The sequence below is a fragment of the Xyrauchen texanus genome, chromosome 34 (assembly GCF_025860055.1).
Source record: "Xyrauchen texanus isolate HMW12.3.18 chromosome 34, RBS_HiC_50CHRs, whole genome shotgun sequence".
Classification (NCBI taxonomy): domain Eukaryota; kingdom Metazoa; phylum Chordata; class Actinopteri; order Cypriniformes; family Catostomidae; genus Xyrauchen; species Xyrauchen texanus.
Genome location: NC_068309.1, coordinates 21,923,887 through 21,943,861, shown reverse-complemented (window position 1 = coordinate 21,943,861; position 19,975 = coordinate 21,923,887). Strand labels below are relative to the sequence as shown.

The following is a 19,975-nucleotide window of genomic DNA, read 5'->3' as shown; positions in this document are numbered from 1 at the left end:
CCACAATATATACTCATTACAGACAACAATAGGCGGCGATGGTTGCCAGTAATAGAACGTTGCACCAGGGGTTCGAAGAAGAACCTTAACGCACGCGCGTTAACGCGTAACCGATTAAGACATTAAACCTTGCTAACAAAGAATCTGTGTTCCAGGTTCTAAGTGTTTCGAAACGTTTATCTTAAGTTCTTCCGATTTCGATTAATTTTCAAAAGAGGGAATCAACGACTGAAAAATCTGTTTTTTTTATTCAGAATAGCCTAAATAGGCTTCTTAAAATATGGCGACAGCAGACGACTCGCACTATTATAATGGTGAGTTTGAGCTGTTAGCATTCTCGTTCACATTAGTTTGTGTAATCTAACATTACTGTTATTTGATTGTTTATTCGCAGTTTTATTGCATCTCGTATTCCGTTTTCTCGCTCTCGGGTTTGTTGTTGCTTAACGTTGATTTGTAGTTTACATAAGCAAGATTTAGCAAACTAGCTTGTGTTTTGTTGGTGCGTGCTGTGTGTTTTTATGAACAGTTAGTTTAGACAAATAATCGTGCTCTCAAATGATTATTAATGCGTTTCGTTTTTTATTCAGGGATTTAGCTTAAGACTGAAAAGTCAATTTAGTAGCCAGACTAACAGGCCTCGTGTTGCAGTGGTGTGGCTTGGTCACTTTCAACATCTCTAATATGTTTTTAATAAAAGGAACACGAAATCTAGAATCAGTTAGGGGAGTTTAAACGTATTGTTGCAAATTTAGATTATCTGCCATTTACACCGTATTCAATTGATAAGTAGTAGAATGGAGTGCTCCGTGACCAACAGGCACGCGGGGGGCATCAGGAGCAGAGGCCGATGTTGTGTCGAACTCCGTTTCCCCGTCGGAATCTGTTTATCCCCAGCAAATCTGTATGGGGGTAAACAGTATCTGATGGTAACATTGTCCGCTGTCAAAATGCGTTCACCCATACCTAACAACACCACAAACCTAAGCCTAACTGTTCCTTACCCTACCTACCTACCTACCGTACACCACTCTACCTACCATAACCTATACTACACTACCTACTGTTACCTACACTGCACCACTCTACCTTCCATAACCTATACTACACTACCTACTGTTACCTACACTGCACCACTCTACCTTCCATAACCTATACTACACTACCTACTGTTACCTACACTGCACCACTCTACCTTCCATAACCTATACTACACTAGTGTGAGATGTGTTAGTTTAATGACATTAACCGTCAAAGGAGAACTGACTTGCTGGTAACCATTTGATAACTTTTAATTTATAGGAAAAAGAAACAAACTTATGGAGACAAGAGTTGTATGCTCTTGTTGAGGAAATTACTGCAAGGAAGCTTGATAATAATATCACGTCGGAATGTAAAAGTCTCAGCTTTCTAATGTTATAAATATGTTTCTGTGAACACTATAAAGATGGCGGAGAGAACGCTATATGCAGCACATCCGTTTGAATGGCATGATTGGTCACCACATTAATGAGATTCAAAACAACATGTTTGAATTTGCTGATAACATTTACATGATTTACAAGCTGAAAATAAAAATATAATTAAACACAAAAAGTAAAAAAAAAAAAAAAAAGTTTTTCGGTCTAAAATAATTTTTTTACGTAAACAGCCCATTGCAACTTCAGACTCAACATGATAGAACACATCACATTTAAAACAACTCAGTACATTACATTTTTAGAATTTAAGACCACGTTTAGGATATCCTAACTTTAAGATGTTATTTATGACTATATATATATATATATATATATATATATATATATATATTTATTTATTTATTTATTTATTTATTTTTGAGAATTTGAATGCTGCTTACGTTTTTTTTTTCTTGAGAAAAAAGAAAAGAACATTCTTAAGAAGATTAATTGGGAATACATAATATTCGTAACTTTTTACTAAAGTTACAAATTAAGAAGACCGTGGTAGTTAAGAAGAAATTTCTTAAGAACATTCAGCATTTTGTGAATCTGGTCCTTGATTTGGGAAACTGCTACACATACAACATCAAATCCTTACATGTATTTATTAGTATGCCAGAAGCACACCTTCAGTTTCCGTTAGTGACCAAGCAATGGCATCAGCACTGGTTTGATTAGGGATTAAAGCATGAGCCCTTTGTTTGTTAAAGACACATTATAACACCTTTGACTAATTCATCTAACTAGTCTCCTGCTGTCTTTCAGAGCATGATGACCGCGTTGGAGGACCAAAGCATCGTAACCGGAAAGGCAGAGGCCCTTTCAGAGCACCCATGCACAGTGATCAGATGTCCAGACCGAGGCATCGAGGGGGTCACAGTGGGGGTGGAGGGCCTGGTCCCAGGTCAAGATTACAGGATGATGATGGAGATGTAACTATGGCAGAAGGCTCACAAGACTCCCAGCGTAGATTGTAAGCACTGTATTGCATGATTATAAGTAATTGTTAAGGTACATGTCAGGAATTTAGATGATTAAAAAAAATGTTTATTACAGTAATCCATATGGGCGGCCACAGAATCGGCGTGAGGATCGTAATCGTAAGGGTGGACGAGGAGGAAATGGAGATAGTCGGGGTCACAGAGGTCATGGATCCAGAGGAGGAGGAGGAGGTGGCGGTGGTGGTGGTGATGGAAACCAAAAGAATTGGTTTAAAATAACTGTTAGTACATTAGACATAATTAATAAATTAGTTAAAGCTGCACTACGTAACTTTGTGCTCTCTGTTGACATCTGTGGTTGAAACTTAAAATTGCAAGCACTTTGCAGAACAACACTTTGCAGAACAACACTTTACGTAATTTGTGTTTTGGCTCGGCACTGCTCTTCTGGTGGATGAATCTCATGATTTGAGCTTACCTGGACATCGCCTTGTGTGATCACTATTGGGAGATATCAAAGCTGGAGTCATAATGTGCTATTTTCATGTTGATATAATGTTATACAATTAAACATTTTCAACTGGAATATTACTTGCTTTGAAGAAGATAAGAAACACTCCTATTTACATATTTTGAATGAATAAATTTACACTTATAGCACTTTTACATAGAGAACAGGGGACTCCTCAACAACCACTAGATACTGGTATATTTTAATATGATTATTCAAGTGTTTTATCTAACATTCATGTTTGTATTGTACTACACATCAATTTAAGAGATGAAACTTGTGATATGGCTGATATGAGTTCAATAGAAGACTGTATTATATTGTACAGCCTCAGTTGATAATGCAAGTGAACCGTAATATTACAATAGTATGCCTATGCAATGCACCGCTGTAAACTAAAAACCTAAAATGAGGATTTAATAATGATGGGGATAAAATATACTTTATTAAACATGAAAATAATATGCTTAAATGTGCAATATAACAATTACAAGAAGTCAATTTCAGAAGTCATAAATATTAGTAAACATGTCACAGTAACTTCACCGGACAACGTAGATGATTCACGAGTGGATAACACATGAGTAATGTTTGATTTATGCAAGCATGACAAGTAATAAAGCTTCAACAACCCTACCTGACAACAAATCGAATCATTATGGCAGGTTAACAACTTCGCCAAACAGATAACCGATAAACATCCATCTAGACTGCAACGATACTGTCCTGAACTGTGTGACTGACTAAATTGAACATAGATTCTCCAGCTGGAATATGAGACAGCCAGTGGTACTTTCCTGTTTTTACTGACATGACTTAATGATGCAAGGATGAATGTCATGATTTCATGCCAAATCCGATCTCAAAGCTCAAATAAGTTTTAAGGGCTTACCTAGAGAATCAGGGTAAGGTAAGACACTGTTTTGTTTGTCTGATTGTTTATGTACTCCATCAATAATGACAATTTGTTAATTTTTAATTAACAACTCTTACATAGTGCAGCTTTAAGCAGTTAAAATTTTGGCTTTTAAAGCATGTTTATAACATTTTCTTAATGGAATAATTATTTGTACTTTTGACCCTAGATTCCTTTTGGGAAAAAATATGACAAAAATTGGCTTCTGCCAGCGCTTCAGAACCTCTGTTCCATGCCATTCCATGCAGTTCATGTAAGTAACTCTTGTTGTTAAAGCACTATTTCACCCCAAAATGAAAGATCTTTTTCATGAGTGAATGAGAAGCTTGTTCTCAGTGGCTTGCGTGTTCATGCTAGAGCTTGAGTTGTTTTACATAAAACATTTCTGTGAAAAAATAAAAATAAATATATATATATATATATATATATATTTTTTATTTTTTTCAATAAGTATAAATTTAATATTTGCTTTGCATAGTAACATGCGCTATGCCATAGTGTGCTAAATGTCTTTGTCCTCTCTTTTTTTTACTGTCACAGTATCACACAGATGGCAACAGGGCCCAGTTTTACATTGAAGATTCCACAACTGCTAACGCTTTGGTTAAAGTGTCTCGGAAAATAACAGACAAAGATGGATACAAGGTAAAATATTCATCTTGACTACACCAGAATTACCATCAAGTCAGAAAAGCAGTTGCACTACTGTAGCCATATATATACTAAAGATGTTAATATTTTTAAATTTATATAGACCTGATTTTTAAATAAATATGAAAATTGTATGTGCAGATTGGGCAAATGTCTAGTGATTGTGAGTGCAATTTTGTCTCATTCTCTTTGATTGGTAGGTGTCAGTTCTTATGAACAGCTGCCCGCCACCCACTTTGATTAATGTTGATCTGAAGCCTGAAGATCTGGACCATCTGAAGGTGAGTGATGATTCCTTACTGTAATCTAAGAGAAATATGAGCCTAGAGGTCACCGGAACATGCAAATGCAGATTTATCAGGTGAATTCAATATAATCCCATTTATTTACTGGGGTTCATCTACGTATATGCAGCAAACCTTTGATTTTCTTTAATGCTTGGAGCAGTTGTTCTAGTTTTTGACTGTTTCAGTGTTAGTGTCTACTCTGAAATGACTGATTTAATATACTATAACTGACTGTCCTCTGTACTTTTTTCTGTTACTTTTATTTTTTTATTAGCAATGCATGGCAAAGCGCTTTGATGGATCTCAACAGGCTCTAGATCTAAACAACATCAGAGTTGACCCAGGTAAAACTTTCCTACACCCTTCTTCCTCCAAAAACAGCAACTTCTATTTGATTAGTTAAAAGGATTGTTCACCCAAATATGAAAATTCTCTCATTTACTTACCCTTTGCCATTCCAGATGTGTATGACTTCTCTATATTCTTAAGAACACTTTGTCGCTGCAGGTCGCCAGTGGCTGGTGGTTAGATCTAGTAACGGTTTATAAATGACATTCCCAGATGCCATTCCATTGCTGTTGACTGCGAATCAGTTTTCTTGCCGCTAAAAACAAACATTTTGGAGGGAAAAGACTAAATATAAATGGAATCAGTGACCAAAGATGAACAAGAAACAAGGCGTGCTCTTTGCCATAGCGGCTGTTTATCTGTGGCGAAAATGCAAACGCCGGTCTGTCTGGGTCCACAAAACCATTCAATCTCGGAGTCAGCACGGTGAGCACCACCGGCTGGCGCAAGAGCTGCGGATGGATGAAGTCGGGTTCCAGCAGTACTTCAGGCTTGACAGGACCCTGTTTGATGAGCTGCTGCAGAGGGTGGGTCCCCTGATATTCCATTACTGCAGGAGCTGAGAGAGAGAGAAGGATCACATGAGCTTCTCTCGTATTGGCTGTCGCTACCGTAAGTCGCTCTTCATTTGAATAAAGTTAAACTTGTCTCAGATTTGTTGCGTCGCTGGACACGCCCACGTCTGTTGCCAACGGTCGCGCGACAGCTCGTGTCGCCGGAAGTCGCTGTGCTCTCATTGAAAATGAATGGGATGGTGTCGCTGTCTCGTGCAATGTCGCTGGCAGTGTGTACGCAGCTTAAGAAGATTTTAAATTTATTTATTTCAGCTCTGTAGTTCCATACAAGGCAAGTGAATTGTTACCAAAACTTTGAAGCTCTAAAAAGTACAAAGGCAGCATAAAAGTTATGCAAAAGTCTACAGTAGTTTAATCTCGGTCTTCAAAAGTGATCCAATCGATTTTGAGTGAGAACAGACCAAAATACAACTTCTCTTCCACTATAAATCTTGACATCAGCAGTGTCCTTGACGATCATGATGTCAAGATAGATTACACTTCTTAGCATGCTCTGCGCATGCGGCAAGCACTAGGAAGTGTAATTGAGCCTGAAGTTATGATCGTGCCTAGAGACTGCAATGGCAATATGTACAACTGGATTGCTTCAGAAGACATGGATTAAACCACTTGAGTTGTATGAATTACTTTTATGCTGCCTTTATGTGCTTTTTGGAGTTTAAAAGTATTGGTCACCATTCACTTCCATTGTATTGACCAACAGAGCTGAGATATTCTTCTAAAAATATTTGATTGTGTTCTGAAGAATATAGAAAGTCATACACATTTTGTGTGGCTTGAGGGTGAGTAAACAATGAAGGAATATTAATTTGTGGGTGAAATATTCCTTTAAGGGCTGTTGCTCAAATGTTTGTCCTTTTCTGTCAGATTTGGTTTCTCAAAACATTGAGGTCACATTGAATAGAAAGAACTCCATGCAAGGGGTCATCAAAATCATTGAAGAGAACATTCCTGAGGTACAAAATGAAGAGATTCTACTCCTACATGATTCCCCAAAAACATTAATTCTCTCAAAGCTCAGTTCGTTATTTAAATAATTTAAAAATGTTCCCCATTTACAGCTGTTGTCACTCAACTTGAGCAACAACAGGTTGTTCAGACTTGATGACTTGGCTGATATTGTCAACAAAGTTCCCAACCTGAAGATTCTCAATCTTTCACACAATGAGGTATGATTTTGCTCAAATAAATCTGTTAATTTATATTTCACTAGAATCTTCTCCAATATAACACTTACTTTGTTATGTCCTCATATGTTTGAAGCTCAAAACAGAGCGAGAACTTGATAAACTGAAGGGTCTGAAGCTGGTGGATCTTTCATTGGGGGGGAATCCTCTGTGTGGCCACTTCAAAACCCATGCGGACTATGTCAGGTCAGTCTTCGCTGCAGTTTGTTATCTGTGCAATACAAGACACAATAGCAGAGTATGTGTGTATGAATGTATTCATGTACACATGCACAAACACATACCCCTTGTAGTTTACCTCAATAGACCCACCTTGATAAGAGTAAACAAGACTTCTGAGAGGGGGTGATAATGGCATTTTTAAAGATAATGGATAGAGTACCAATGTGATGCAATGTTTTCAATACCCCTTTAAAGATTTGACCAGTCCACCAATAAAGTGTATGATTTTTTTAGATCTGTAACTGGTGCCTAAATTCACCCAAATTCTGCATTGTGCTTTGAGCATAGAATTGAAATTCATCAGCTCATCTAGAGTTATACAATAAAGGTCAGGCAGGAGTAAGGATAAGTAAGGAGAGTCCTAGTATCCTTCATTTATTTAAAGACCACATGAAATCAAAATTGAACATTTCTTAATTGCATCTGGTCAGAATAATGCACATTATTCTAAAGAAAAAGTAATCAGTCTCTAGTCTAAATGTAATAACTTTCTCTGCCTCTGAAATTACCTTTCTGCTGAAGGCTGTCTAGGTGGGAGAAAATATCAATCAATAATATGATTTAATTAAATATTTTGCTTTGTTGGTATAGCACACCCACTTTACATGATATAATCAAATCCTATTATATGGATGAACCCAAGCCCTCCTTTACATTATTTTGAAGTTAAATAGGGTTAGGGATGGAAATCATAAGGTATTTAACGATTCCGGGTCCTTAATGATTCTTTTAGTACTTTTTGAGGAAGAAATATGAAATGCTATTATGATGGCATTTACTGCTATCAGCAGCCTGTTGCTAAATGAGATTAATTCAGATTTCATCAGAACAGATAAAACTAAATTCTTGCAAATGTGCATTTACATAGACTTTTTAACGTGGCACAGAGGCAGCACAAATGCAATCCAACGTCCTAACTATATGTGTAAAAAATAAACATTTTATTTTTTATATATAATTTTTTTTTTATAATAATACCACAAGCTAATTTAATAAGCATCTTTAACTAAACACCGACATATGAACAACCAGTCAGTAATAACCCTGGTTTAAGTCTCAAAAGTCTTAATATCCTATAACACCGTGACAGTTCTTTTTCAAACGTTTAACCATTGTGCTGTCACATTAGTGTAGAATTGCGTGTGTGCATTCCAGTAATTTGTTGTAGCAAGACTTGTCTATCTTGTTGTTCTTTGTATTTTTCAAACTTTTGCTTTGCTTAATCTCATTGTTGCCAGCATTTCTCGTCTATCCATCTTGATTCAATCACTCATTTGTTGGCCCTGTAGCACTTTTTACAGAATGCAGCTCATCAACACCTTTTAGAAGATACATTTTAGCATATTTGAACCCTAATTACCAGTATAACAGAAATATAATAAAAAATGGATGTAGGGAGCAGCTGTAACATATGTGACCTCCCAGAATGTCCATGGATAAGTTGGCAGAGAAGAAAAAATGTACCCCTGGAAATGATGCACTTTAAGTACATGTACTTTTAAGTACTCCATCTTTGTAAAATGCTGGGACCCTCCTCTCTCCACCCACCCTGCACTGCGTCTAACACCTGGAGCACGGATGCTGAGTGGCCAGTGAGAGGCTGGTTAGCCAAAGACGGGTAAGATCCCACCTTTTAACTCCGGGACAACCTAAGGCAGGCACAGCTGCAAAACTGGCCACAGCAAGTGAGTTGGAGATGAAAATCACAACCAAGGGGAGAAGAATTTATATGTCTACGAGGAGATACCATGGGTGGAGAAGGAGAGGGAAGGTTTTAAGAAAAACCTTGTCAGGCACTGCTCAGAAATTGAGCTTTGGTGCATGGTGAACAATGTTATGAATATTCAGAGAGCAAAGGCAGTTATATTCTCTCTCTCCCCATTTCTATATTCTGAGATGGAGGATAGTTGGTCAAAGTGTAAAGTGTGCACTGTGACTACATTCATGATCCTTGTCCTTGACCACTTTGGAGGAAAAACATCAGATCATCAATTCTTAAAAAAAAATCCAATCATACTGGAGGAGGATCACAGGAAGCAAGTTTCAAATGTCAATTTCAATGTAGATATAAACAAAATAAAACCGACTTGGTATAAAATTACAAACATGAAAAGGTGTCTGGGCTCAATTAAAGCTTTAATTATACTTGTGAATAATTTCCCTGCTATTCTTACATTTAATAGTAGGGTCCAAATTAAGTAGGCCGTAAAACCAATACACCTTTTTAAGCTTTGCATTCTTATTTATGACTGTGTTCTGTACAGAGGCTCAGGGTTCAACTTTTGTACTTTTTGACATTATTCTGGTCTGGCCTTTAACTGTATATCTGGTCTTTGACTTTCTCTCTATGACTGACCCCTGAAATCTTAGCACCTGCTCCAAATGCTGCCAGAATTTTTCATGTTTTAATCCCATTGTATTCACAAATCAGTCGTAAAAGCAGGTCAGAGAAAAAACAATCGCATCTTAGTTACCTGTACTATCATGTATTCCTCTTGCAATAGTCATCTTCATCACTCTGGTGCTGCATTCATTTATAGATATTGAAATGCACTGTGAACAAGCAATGTCAGTTTACCTTTTAGTTTTTAAGAACTCAACGTACCAACAACTGTGGATCTAAATGTATCTATGCCGATGTCCTTCATTTAAAAAAAAAAAAGTCTGTAGAATTTTTGCAGGGTATTAGGGCCTGGTTATATCAAGAACATCTAGTCACACTAAATCATATTTATCCCGCCTCAATCACCAAACTCCCCTTCCATTCAGTACACTCCCGAAAAGCACAAAAAATACTGATTGAGTGATAGTGTGAGTTCAACAACCTACAACCCCTCACAACACCCCACCACCCCCCTTTCCTTGCCCCAAACTTTGCCAGCCTGCATGTGTCTATTTTGGCCTGAAGGGGGGACCGGTGGTAAGTATTGAGGATTGGTAAGTACCATGTTCCTGGGGGGATGGAAGGGATTTGAAACAGGATTTTGGCTATGATTAGCTCATTGGTGCCATGGCTCAATGTCCCAGATTTTCATTCTCACAAATGCAAATACTTTATTAATTACTTGAAATGGTTTTCACATGTAAATTTGGTTAAAACCTTAAACGTTTGTAGAAAGCTAAATTCAATGAATTACAGTACATTGTCAAACTGCTGATGAATAATCATCTGTAAGTAAATGTTTATCATAGGCTGTTCTGATGGGCCCACATTTAATATATTTGTTTTGCACTTAAAATGGACCTGCTCACATATTGTTGTGTCTATGTACATGAGTGTTTGTGTGGGACAGTCTCAGAGTAAAAATGAATCCATGATCTCAAATGTGCACTGTACTAATTGTCTTTCTTGTGTTCTGTCTTTGTGATTGTTGGACAGTGCCATTCGGGAACGATTCCCCAAGCTGCTCAAACTGGTAGGAAATACACTGTTTATCTTTTGGTGTAACCAGAATTTGAAGTAATTTGCGCATTGACAAGTGTTCATTATGCATCAGATAATTTGTTTTTGTCTGTTTAACGTCTAAACAATAGGATGGACACGATCTTCCGCCTCCCATTGGTTTTGACTTAGAGGTTGCTCCCGCTGTTCTACCCCCTTGCAAGGTGCTTGAAGTTTCAAACCACAGTGTGAAACTAGTTTGATCATATTTCCTATATGTGACACCCACACTTTAATACTCTGAGCTTATCCTCTTTTTTTTACATTGACCACAGCCTAGTTACTTCTGTTCAGAGGACATCAAGAGCATTATCCTTTGCTTCCTGCAACAGTATGTATTCTTCAGCATTTATATCGGGCACCAGGAATGAGACTGATATATTTCAAAATTCTCACGTATCTGAACTTGTTACTGTCCTACAGGTATTACAACGTATATGACTCAGGAGATAGACAGCCCCTGCTGGATGCCTATCATGATGGAGCTATTTTCTCTCTCAGCATTCCCTACATCGTGCAGAACCCTTCAAAGTACAGTACATTTTATCCCTTCGTTATCTCTACCGCTGTTGACTCCTATTGGGCGATATGATCTATACATCTTATCTGTATAAACTAATACCGGTTACCTTCTTTTTGATTTGTGACTTCCTCTTTTTGTTTGCAGGAGTAGTTTAGGGGAGTATCAGAAAGACAGTCGCAATATTAGGCGCCTGAAAGACCCCAGTAAGTAATTTTATGATGTCACGATTCATTAAGCATATTGACCAAACTACTTTAGTGGGTTTTTTGAGGTTTAAAGCAAACTCTGAATTCTGTGTAACGGTTGTGCTGTTTTGTCTTCCAGCTTCACGGCATCGTTTGCTGAAACATACACGATTAAATGTGGTGGCTTTCCTCAATGAGCTCCCCAAAACCCAGCATGACATTGCATCCTTTAATGTGGATGTCAACATCTACACAGTGAGTCAAACTCTCAGTTTAGCTCACTAGCTTTATCTTTTGACATTTTGATTTGTTGTGATTTCTAATGTTTCTTTATTTCCAGGCAACACTATTGGCATTTACAGTCAGTGGAGTTTTCAAAGAGGGTGAGTTCCTCTCTTACATAACATCTGTATCTTCAGGTTCTGATCAGTGATTTGAGATACATCCTTATTTATTTTTTTCTGTCCTTTTTAAGTGGATGGCAAATCCAGAGATTCATTCAGAGCTTTCTCTCGGGTGTTTATTGCTGTGCCTGCTGGAAATGCAGGGTAAGATTTTGAATGCCGAATTCTTGTTTCATACAATAAAGTTGTTAAACTACTACGTGGGATATCTTTGGCTTTAAAGATGCTTCATTGATCATGTCATCAGTCTTTGTTGTAACCTATGTTTAACCCCTCAGTTTGTGCATTGTGAATGATGAGCTGTTTGTTCGGAACGCAACTACGGAGGAAATTCGGCGGGCTTTTGTTGCTCCAGCCCCTACACCATCCAGCAGCCCTGTACCCACTCTGTCTGCCCCCCAACAGGAAATGCTTGCTGCCTTCTCCCTAAAGTCTGGCATGAACCTGGAATGGTCTCAAAAGTAAGGATTAAAGGCCATTTTATACTTGCCTACTCTGTAGGCTCATGGTTTGCATTTCTGTCAATCATTTTGCACGTCATCATTGTATTGCAGTTGTAATGAATTATTGAGGCATAATGCATTTTTATGCCATGTTGTTCATGAGTTTTCAGTTGAGGGCACTATTTTGTTGCTATTTTTAACAACCATTTTTGAATGATGTCATCTCAAAGCTCATTTTGATATCTTTGGTGTGTTGGTTTTGGAAAGAGGGGGCATGTCTCACCCAACGGTTCAGTCTCATGGAAGTAAAATGGCATATACTGTATGCTTGCTCTTGTGTTTTAATACATAAATATTTTGGCATACTTTTGATGCTCTGTGCTGGAAAAAAAAAAAAAATCAAATGAATAACTACTCACTTGACCAACAACAAGAAAATGGGTGTTGTTTTAAAGCATAGTAGCTGGATTTTTCAATGCATATAGGCAATTTTACCAACTTTTTAACAGGTGCTTTTTAATTTGCATGTGTTCCTGTTTTCATAACTTATCAAATATATTTACTCTACACCATACTGTCAAACATGCGGTCAAGACATTGTGCAGATCGGAAAGTTCTTTGGTAGAATAAATCAATACTGTATCACACACATACAAAATAAATATAGAGTAAAAGTTGCACTTTAGGCTATAGTGCAGGCATGTGACATAGGTTTGTTGCAGAAGTATAAATTAGCCTTAAATTGCTCAAACTGTAATGCACTACAGTAGAAGACATGTTATATCTACTGCTTGATTTATAAATTCATGTTTGTTGATTTGCATAATGATTACTTAATTGTGTATTGGCATGAATCCATATTTTGAATTTAGGGCTATTAAGGACAGACCATTAAGACTTTCTTGTTGTTTCAGGTGCCTGCATGACAACGATTGGGATTTTGACCGAGCTGCACAGATTTTCACTGGGCTTAAGGTACTCCAGCATTGCCTTTTTAACATTGTTCCAAAAGTAAATCTGTCTAATGCAGACAGTTTAGAGAGAATAACAAAGCATTATTCATCATACATGTCTATTTTTATTTACAGGCCCACGGGAAAATCCCAGACGTTGCTTTTGTAAAATGAAGAATGATTGTTTGAGTTTTAATTGTGTTGTCATGTCTACAGATGTGACTAATAAAGTACTTGTTAATTACTTCTATTTGTTTTAAAATAAATGTTACATATGTAATTATTTGTAAGTGTATATTACTGTGGCTGCAGCTGAGAATATAAAACATTCAGTGTAACATCTCTCTCTCTCTAAAAACAAACAAACAAAAAACAACTACAATAAAGCCAAACACATCAGAACTACATCATAGGAGCGCAAATAAGCTGTTACCTTGTTACCTTTATATGACAAGTAATCCTTCGGAAATGGTTCTAAAAAAAAAACCAAATCACTCAATTGGATGCATTGGTATGCAAAAACTTTATTACAGCTAGGTTGTAACAGTTAAATCTTGTAACAGTAAGAGCCAGGGAATTGTGTGATATACAACCAAAAGTGCATTCAGAATTCACCCAACCTCACTCACCAAAATAAGAAGAACTAAACTATTGCTCCCAAGTAAACAAGTCAGTTTCTCACTATGGATTCATCACAGCATATGTAATAGTGTTGTTCTCTGATGAGTTTTTCCCATTACACTGTGTTTTTGGAATGACAATTGGTCTATGAAATGTGTGTCTTACTGTTAAGTCTACATTTGTTTTTAAATATCCCCCAGAAAGTTTGAGGCCAAGCTGCAGGTCAGGCCTGTCCCATCAGGCTCCACGTTGAGCTTCTTGACCACTCCATCTTCAATTAGCATGGAGTACCTTCATGCATACAAATTACATCAGCACCATTCTTGTACAGACAATTCAGGAGAACTGAACGTTTTACTTCCAAATGAAAATATAAGTGTATCTGAGTAAGGATCAAATTAATGTACTGTTCAGCATTTCTTTCTAGTTATCATTTGGCTAATCATCTAGATTCTAGAGGGAAATCGACCTTTGCTTTAACTGTAGCTGTCAAAACTTTACATTTGATGTTTGTCAGAATTCAGGAAAATAATCTCACCTTTGAGACCTCAAATTCCCAAGCACCTCCATCAAATGATCATTGTCCAGAAAGAGATCCACTGCCTTAAAAGGATAAGGACATGCCGTCTTGAGGACAATGGTCTCGCAAAGCCAGATTACATAATTTTCCAGTATAAAATGTTAGGGAACAGCCCATGGGTGTGTCGTCTGAGGCTGAAACTATGACTACGGTTTGTTCTGGGCTGGTAATCAGAAGGTCACTAATTTAATCTGAGCCATGGTCATCACAATTGTGCCCTTGATCAAGACACTTAACCACAGGATGCTGCACAGACATTGCTCCAATAACAGCTGTAAAATTTACTTTGGATAAATGACGAGGGAGGCTTATGATGGCGCTTAAAGCAATTCTCACCTTTGTAAAAGCTCCAGTGGGGTCAGCCAGCATCCGCACCTACATTAAATGGATCAAAATGACTAAATAGATAAAACATTCTGCCTGTCAAATGTCAAGAGTTAAAATTATGCTAATTAAGGGGAGAGTATTTGGCCACCTTGCCATCTGCTCCACTCTCCTTGCCCCAGGCAGACATAACGAATACATCATTGACAGAGATGCAAGCAATCTCCTGCACACCTTTGGCCTTCAAATCTGCAGCCATCTCTATAAACCCTGGGAGATGAGTCTGAGAAAACATGAGATTGTTATAAATATGCACTGGAATTTCTGCACGAAAAGAAACACATGAACACTCAAAACATTGATTTAAAACAGTTTAACAGACTTGGATGTTTATGATAAACAACATACATCTAGAATTGTGAGCATAAAAAAAAAGCATGAAAGTTATCCATACGACTCTAGTGCTTTAATCCATGTCCACTAATGTGATAAAGTCGATTATGGATGAGATAGACAAAAATATAACTCCCTTTTCTATGGATAGCATGACAGCAGTCTCTTTGGCAATCATGATCCATGATCATGAATCATGACACTTCCTATAGCACCATCTAGCCCCCTGTGGATGCCTCAACAACTAGGAAACGTAATCAAGCTAGAAATCATGATCGCCAAGGAGACTGCAATTGCAAAATGTACAGTTAAAAAATAATTTTGATCTGTTCTCACCCAAAATGTATTTGATTGCTTCTGAAAACATGGAGTCTGAAGGATTACATTCATGCTGCCTTTATGGAGCTTCAAAGTTTTCACCTACAGAGCCAAGGTACTCTTAAAAAAATCATAGTTTGTGATCTGCAGAAAAAAATAAAGACATACACGTCTGGGATGGCATGAGGGTGAGAATATTATGAGAGAATTTTCATTTTTGGGTGAACTGTTCCTTTAAGGGAGGGGCTGAGTTTAGGTTTTGTTAATGCCAGTGGATCATATGTTAGTACCTTTGAACATCCAGGAGTGAATGCCCCTGGAACGCCAAACAGCACTCCTTTTTTGCCCTTAAAGAGGTCAGACATTGAGAGCTTATTTCCTGGGTCTTTCTCATGGACCTCTACAGCAGGAAGACGTTGACCAACCTTAAAGAGATTAAAACAGCACAAATATTGCAAAGCAAAACAGATTAAAAGTTAATCAAACCGTTTCATTTCTGAATCAATTATTGATTTATTGGTGAGCACAATTATTGGTGAGCACAATTCATTGCCACAGCAACACAACCACAGACACAAAGGCTCTGTTGACAGCAACTGCTCCAGTCAGCTGTGTCCAGTTTCAGAGATCATGTGCTGTCATTCACCAGCAACATATGTAAAGTTTTATATTTTGTTATGCCTGAGTTGTGCTATGGCTTTAAGTCTACTAATGTTGTTGGGTAAATCTTATGGTACAACAACAATAACAGCACGTATTACTTTCTCACAGTCATTGGTCATTTTACAAAATTATTATAATGGTTAATAAATATTAAACAAGTAATCTTAAATTATCTTTGTTGTTTTTACAAATATATATTTACATTAAGATGAACGTCTCACATTCACTGTACGCGCGTCAGCTGTTGTATTGGTTAAGGGGCCGTTCACGTCGAATACATTTTAACGCCTCGCTAATTCTTGATTGTTTGGCGCAGGAGAAGTGCATTTTTAAAGGTTAAAATTAACTTTAACTCGTTGCGTTGAGTCAAGCCTTTATTTATTTATTTTAATGTAAGAGCGCGTTCGGTCTGAACGGCCCCCAACGCACACGTTAATATCAAAACTGGATAGACAGCTTTATTCATTACAGTTGAAGCGTTCTGGTTGCTGGTTTTGAGGCTATGACTTCATGTAGTGTGGGTGTCAGGACTACCAGCATATAGTTTACTTCCTCAATAATAAACTCTGGTGTGACGTCTGATCGCTAACAACACATATTTGAATAGCCTATAAGTCAGGAAAACAAAATCGCAACAAATATCCGCCTCCTAATTTTAGACACGTAATATCACAACCAACATAAAAAAAATAATACGTGCTAATGACATATGAGCATTAAAATATTAATGACCGCTACACTATTCAAGAAGTGATGCTTTTATTTTAAAGGACACCGTGAATTAGGCGAAAAGGTGTCAAGGTCACGCGCTGACGAATGCATGTTTAGTCAGATTATTTATGGTTTGATTGTTTTCTTACCTGAATCGGCATGCTAGTGATGTGTGTAGAGTGTAGCAGTCTAATGCAGAGGGAGGCACGGGCGCCCTTCTGAAGCATCGTAGAGGAAATCATTGGTTTATATCTGCCGAGACTGGCACAAGAGAGCAACACAACAGCGCCTGCAGGAAAACAGTCATCCAGCCCCCTCCTCCACCTCCACCTCCACCTTCCCCTACCCGTTCAGTAGGCTAAAGATGAGATAAAGCGACGACTCTTTATTATTAACTTTATTAACTTAATTAGGATAATATCACTGTTATTATCAACGCAATTAACTGATGCACTATCTAATTGTTATTCAAGTTAAAACTAAAAAAAATAAATAAAATAAAATCATGTTGAAATCACTGACTCCTCCCTCACTGTCTGACTGAATGACGTTATTTTTTCATGACTTTAATCATCCAAAATCTCCCTTTTTTATGCTTAGGATACAACGGGGACAAAGTCGCTTTTGATTTTATTTTCTCCCAAAACACTTTACACTGCAAAATATTCCTGAACCATGAGATTATTGCGTGCAGTGTCTAAAGTTTGATTTTGAGGTAATTTGATTTAATATTTCATGATTTTTTTTAAATGTTGCAAATGTAGCTCATGAGAATACCTAATATTATCATCACATATATTTTTAGTCAAAATACTTATTTATCATTTTCGTATCATAAAGCACATTGTTTTTATTAAGTGTGGAGAATTAATTTGTCATGAAAATGTTCAAAGTGGGCTCACTTTAATTGATCCAATCACAGTGGAGATTCATTTGTTTATACAATACTTGAGATGTTATGAAATGCCAAATGTGTTTGAAACTAATAGAAAATGTTGAACCCTTTTATGGAGTGGTTATTTTGAATAAGTATTATATTAAATCTTGTTGTCTCAAAAATTATTTGGGTAAGATGAAAAACGTTGCACTATAACTATTGTCAATTTATTTACACAATATAATTTCAACCCCCCTGGGGGCCTTTTACCTCAAGTGTGGGGTAAAAGTCTCCCTCACCACCTTAATAAACAAACAAAAAAAAAAAAAAAAAAAAAAATATATATATATATATATATATATATATATATATATATATATATATATATATATATATATATATATATATATATAATTTTAATCGAAACAACCTTCTGGTATTATTTATTTTCACACAAATTATGTTGCTCAATCAATATTCAAGAAAAATGTATAAATGTTTAAAATCCTAACACACAGAAAAAAAGCTAATGAAAGCTAAAGGATCCTTAAGCTGAGCCTTTAGACCCATTATTCCCCTTTTTATTTTTGTCTGTACTGATATAATTATTGTTCTTGTCTGACTTTGTCTGATGTGCCTATTCTTGCTTACTTTTAGCCCCATTAAGACAGATATACAGTGACCTCAAAAGGTTTTTGGATGCTTTTGAACACTTTTTTTGACACAAATAAAAAAATAAAAAATCACAAAGCTCCAAAAAACACAAAGTCATCCTAAAAGTAATCCAAAAGACTCCAGTGGTTTAATCCATGTCTTCTGAAGCGATCTAAACGATTCTGGTTGAGAACAGACCAAAATTGTACTCATTTTTCACTGTACACCTTGACTTTGCAGTCGCTAGACACAATCATGATTTCAAGCTCAATTACACTTCCTAGTGCTTGACGCATGCCCTGAGCGGTGGATGGCGCTATCGGAAGTGTAATCAAGCTTGAGATCATGATGGCCAAGGACACTGCTGTCAAGATGTACAGTGAAAAAAGAGTTATATTTTGGTCTGTTCTCATCCAAATCCAAATGGATTGCTTCAGAAGACATGGATTAAACCACTGGAGTCTTATTAATTACTTTTAGGATACTTTGTGTTTTTTGGAGCTTCACAGTTTTGACCACCATTCACCAGCAGTGTGTTGACCTACAGAACTGAGTTATTCTTCAAAAAAATCTTAATTTGCGTTCTGCAGAAGAAAGAAAGTCATACACATCTGGCATGGCATGAGGATGAGTAAATGATGAGAGAATTTTTGTTATTGAGTGAACTGTTCCTTTAAGTCACACTTTGAAAGTTTGAATAACATTGCTTATAACAAAATATTAAAGCAAGCTGCATCGACATCAAATGATATTGGCCTTTTCTGAGAGCTAAACATTTCTAAACCAGGTTTTCCAATTACTGATGAGAAGGTGATTTTTAGTGGATGTATGAAGTCAGATTCCCTTAGGTTTACACAGGTGTCCCAGTAGATTAACCACAGGTGTAGTTCATCACATTAACTATGGACACATTCTGCTATGTTTGCCAAAAAAATAAAAAATAAAAAAATAAAAAATATATATATAGGGGCCTATATATATATATATATATATATATATATATATATATATATATATATATATATATATATATATATATTTAACAATATATCTATTATAATGCAAAACCTAACAAACTTCTATTTGTGAAGTGTTTTTCTCTATTTGTGTTTTTTGCACTAAAATCTAAAAATCTTTTTGAACTTAATGCCAAATGGTTTGTTAATTTTTAAGTTATATTATGCAAACACAATGACTCAAGAATAAAAACAGAAGCAAGACACGACATGCAACAATGCTTTTCCATTCACTTTGTTTGTTTGTTTGTATAATACAAAACAAATACTGTAGCCTAATAATGAGAGCAATGGATTGGGATAGTTTCATAGGAATATCGCATATTTCTTAGTCATATTGTTTTTTTTATTTTTTATTTGTTAATCTGTAGTATCTGTAGTTTTAATAACGGTCCCTCTAACATCCCCTTATCCTCTAAAGTCCGGTAAACCTTTCTGAAACATCACATCAATGAGTCTCTTCGCCATATCTTGTTTTGATCTATTGTTCAGCTACTATTTTATTATTATTATTTATTTATATATTATTTATTATTGTGCTATTTACAATAACCTGTTGAGAAATTTTTTACAAAATAGTATTATATTAAATATACAATATAATTACTAACTAAATAATTGATCAGCCTCTTTCTATTTAATGAAGGCCTGCTTAAAATAATTTTCAAAACAAGGTAACAGTCTGTCATAAGTGGCCACACGGTGGCGCTGTTTCTTGGCTGACCAACCCCCGTAATTGTTTTACGTCAGTGTAGTATACAATGTAG

At 36.4% G+C, this 19,975-nt stretch overlaps 2 protein-coding genes across 2 annotated transcripts; one reads left to right on the top strand and one right to left on the bottom strand.

Annotated features, from left to right (window-relative positions):
• The first annotated feature begins 85 nt into the window (after positions 1–85).
• Positions 86–13,360, top strand: LOC127627965 (nuclear RNA export factor 1-like). The gene is made up of 21 exons (XM_052104593.1): positions 86–314; positions 2,229–2,436; positions 2,520–2,685; positions 4,001–4,084; positions 4,372–4,476; positions 4,683–4,763; positions 5,044–5,113; positions 6,560–6,648; positions 6,754–6,861; positions 6,956–7,065; positions 10,481–10,517; positions 10,636–10,707; positions 10,819–10,874; positions 10,967–11,074; positions 11,211–11,269; positions 11,391–11,506; positions 11,592–11,634; positions 11,727–11,799; positions 11,934–12,116; positions 13,013–13,073; positions 13,187–13,360. The coding sequence occupies exons 1-21, from the start codon at positions 281–283 to the stop codon at positions 13,223–13,225; spliced, it is 1,902 nt and encodes a 633-aa protein (XP_051960553.1). The 5' UTR covers positions 86–280; the 3' UTR covers positions 13,226–13,360.
• Positions 13,361–13,556: 196 nt separating this feature from the next.
• Positions 13,557–16,972, bottom strand: LOC127627823 (peroxiredoxin-5, mitochondrial-like). The gene is made up of 6 exons (XM_052104390.1): positions 16,811–16,972; positions 15,578–15,712; positions 14,728–14,859; positions 14,589–14,627; positions 14,211–14,275; positions 13,557–13,963 (listed from the first exon to the last, which is right to left on the bottom strand). Exons 1-6 carry the CDS (start codon positions 16,901–16,903, stop codon positions 13,858–13,860), a joined length of 570 nt encoding a protein of 189 aa, XP_051960350.1. The 5' UTR covers positions 16,904–16,972; the 3' UTR covers positions 13,557–13,857.
• Between the last annotated feature and the right edge of the window lie 3,003 nt (positions 16,973–19,975).

Excerpts from the sequence above, each read along its gene's own strand:
- LOC127627965 (XM_052104593.1), top strand. The coding sequence starts at position 281 with ATGGCGACAGCAGACGACTCGCACTATTATAATG. Across the intron at positions 4,477-4,682 it reads CAGACAAAGATGGATACAAG|GTGTCAGTTCTTATGAACAG; the intron begins GTAAAATATTCA and ends TTTGATTGGTAG. Across the intron at positions 11,800-11,933 it reads GTGCCTGCTGGAAATGCAGG|TTTGTGCATTGTGAATGATG; the intron begins GTAAGATTTTGA and ends TTAACCCCTCAG.
- LOC127627823 (XM_052104390.1), bottom strand. The coding sequence starts at position 16,903 with ATGATTTCCTCTACGATGCTTCAGAAGGGCGCCCGTGCCTCCCTCTGC. Across the intron at positions 14,860-15,577 it reads TCACTCCTGGATGTTCAAAG|ACTCATCTCCCAGGGTTTAT; the intron begins GTACTAACATAT and ends ATGTTTTCTCAG. Across the intron at positions 13,964-14,210 it reads GGGAATTTGAGGTCTCAAAG|GTACTCCATGCTAATTGAAG; the intron begins GTGAGATTATTT and ends GTATGCATGAAG.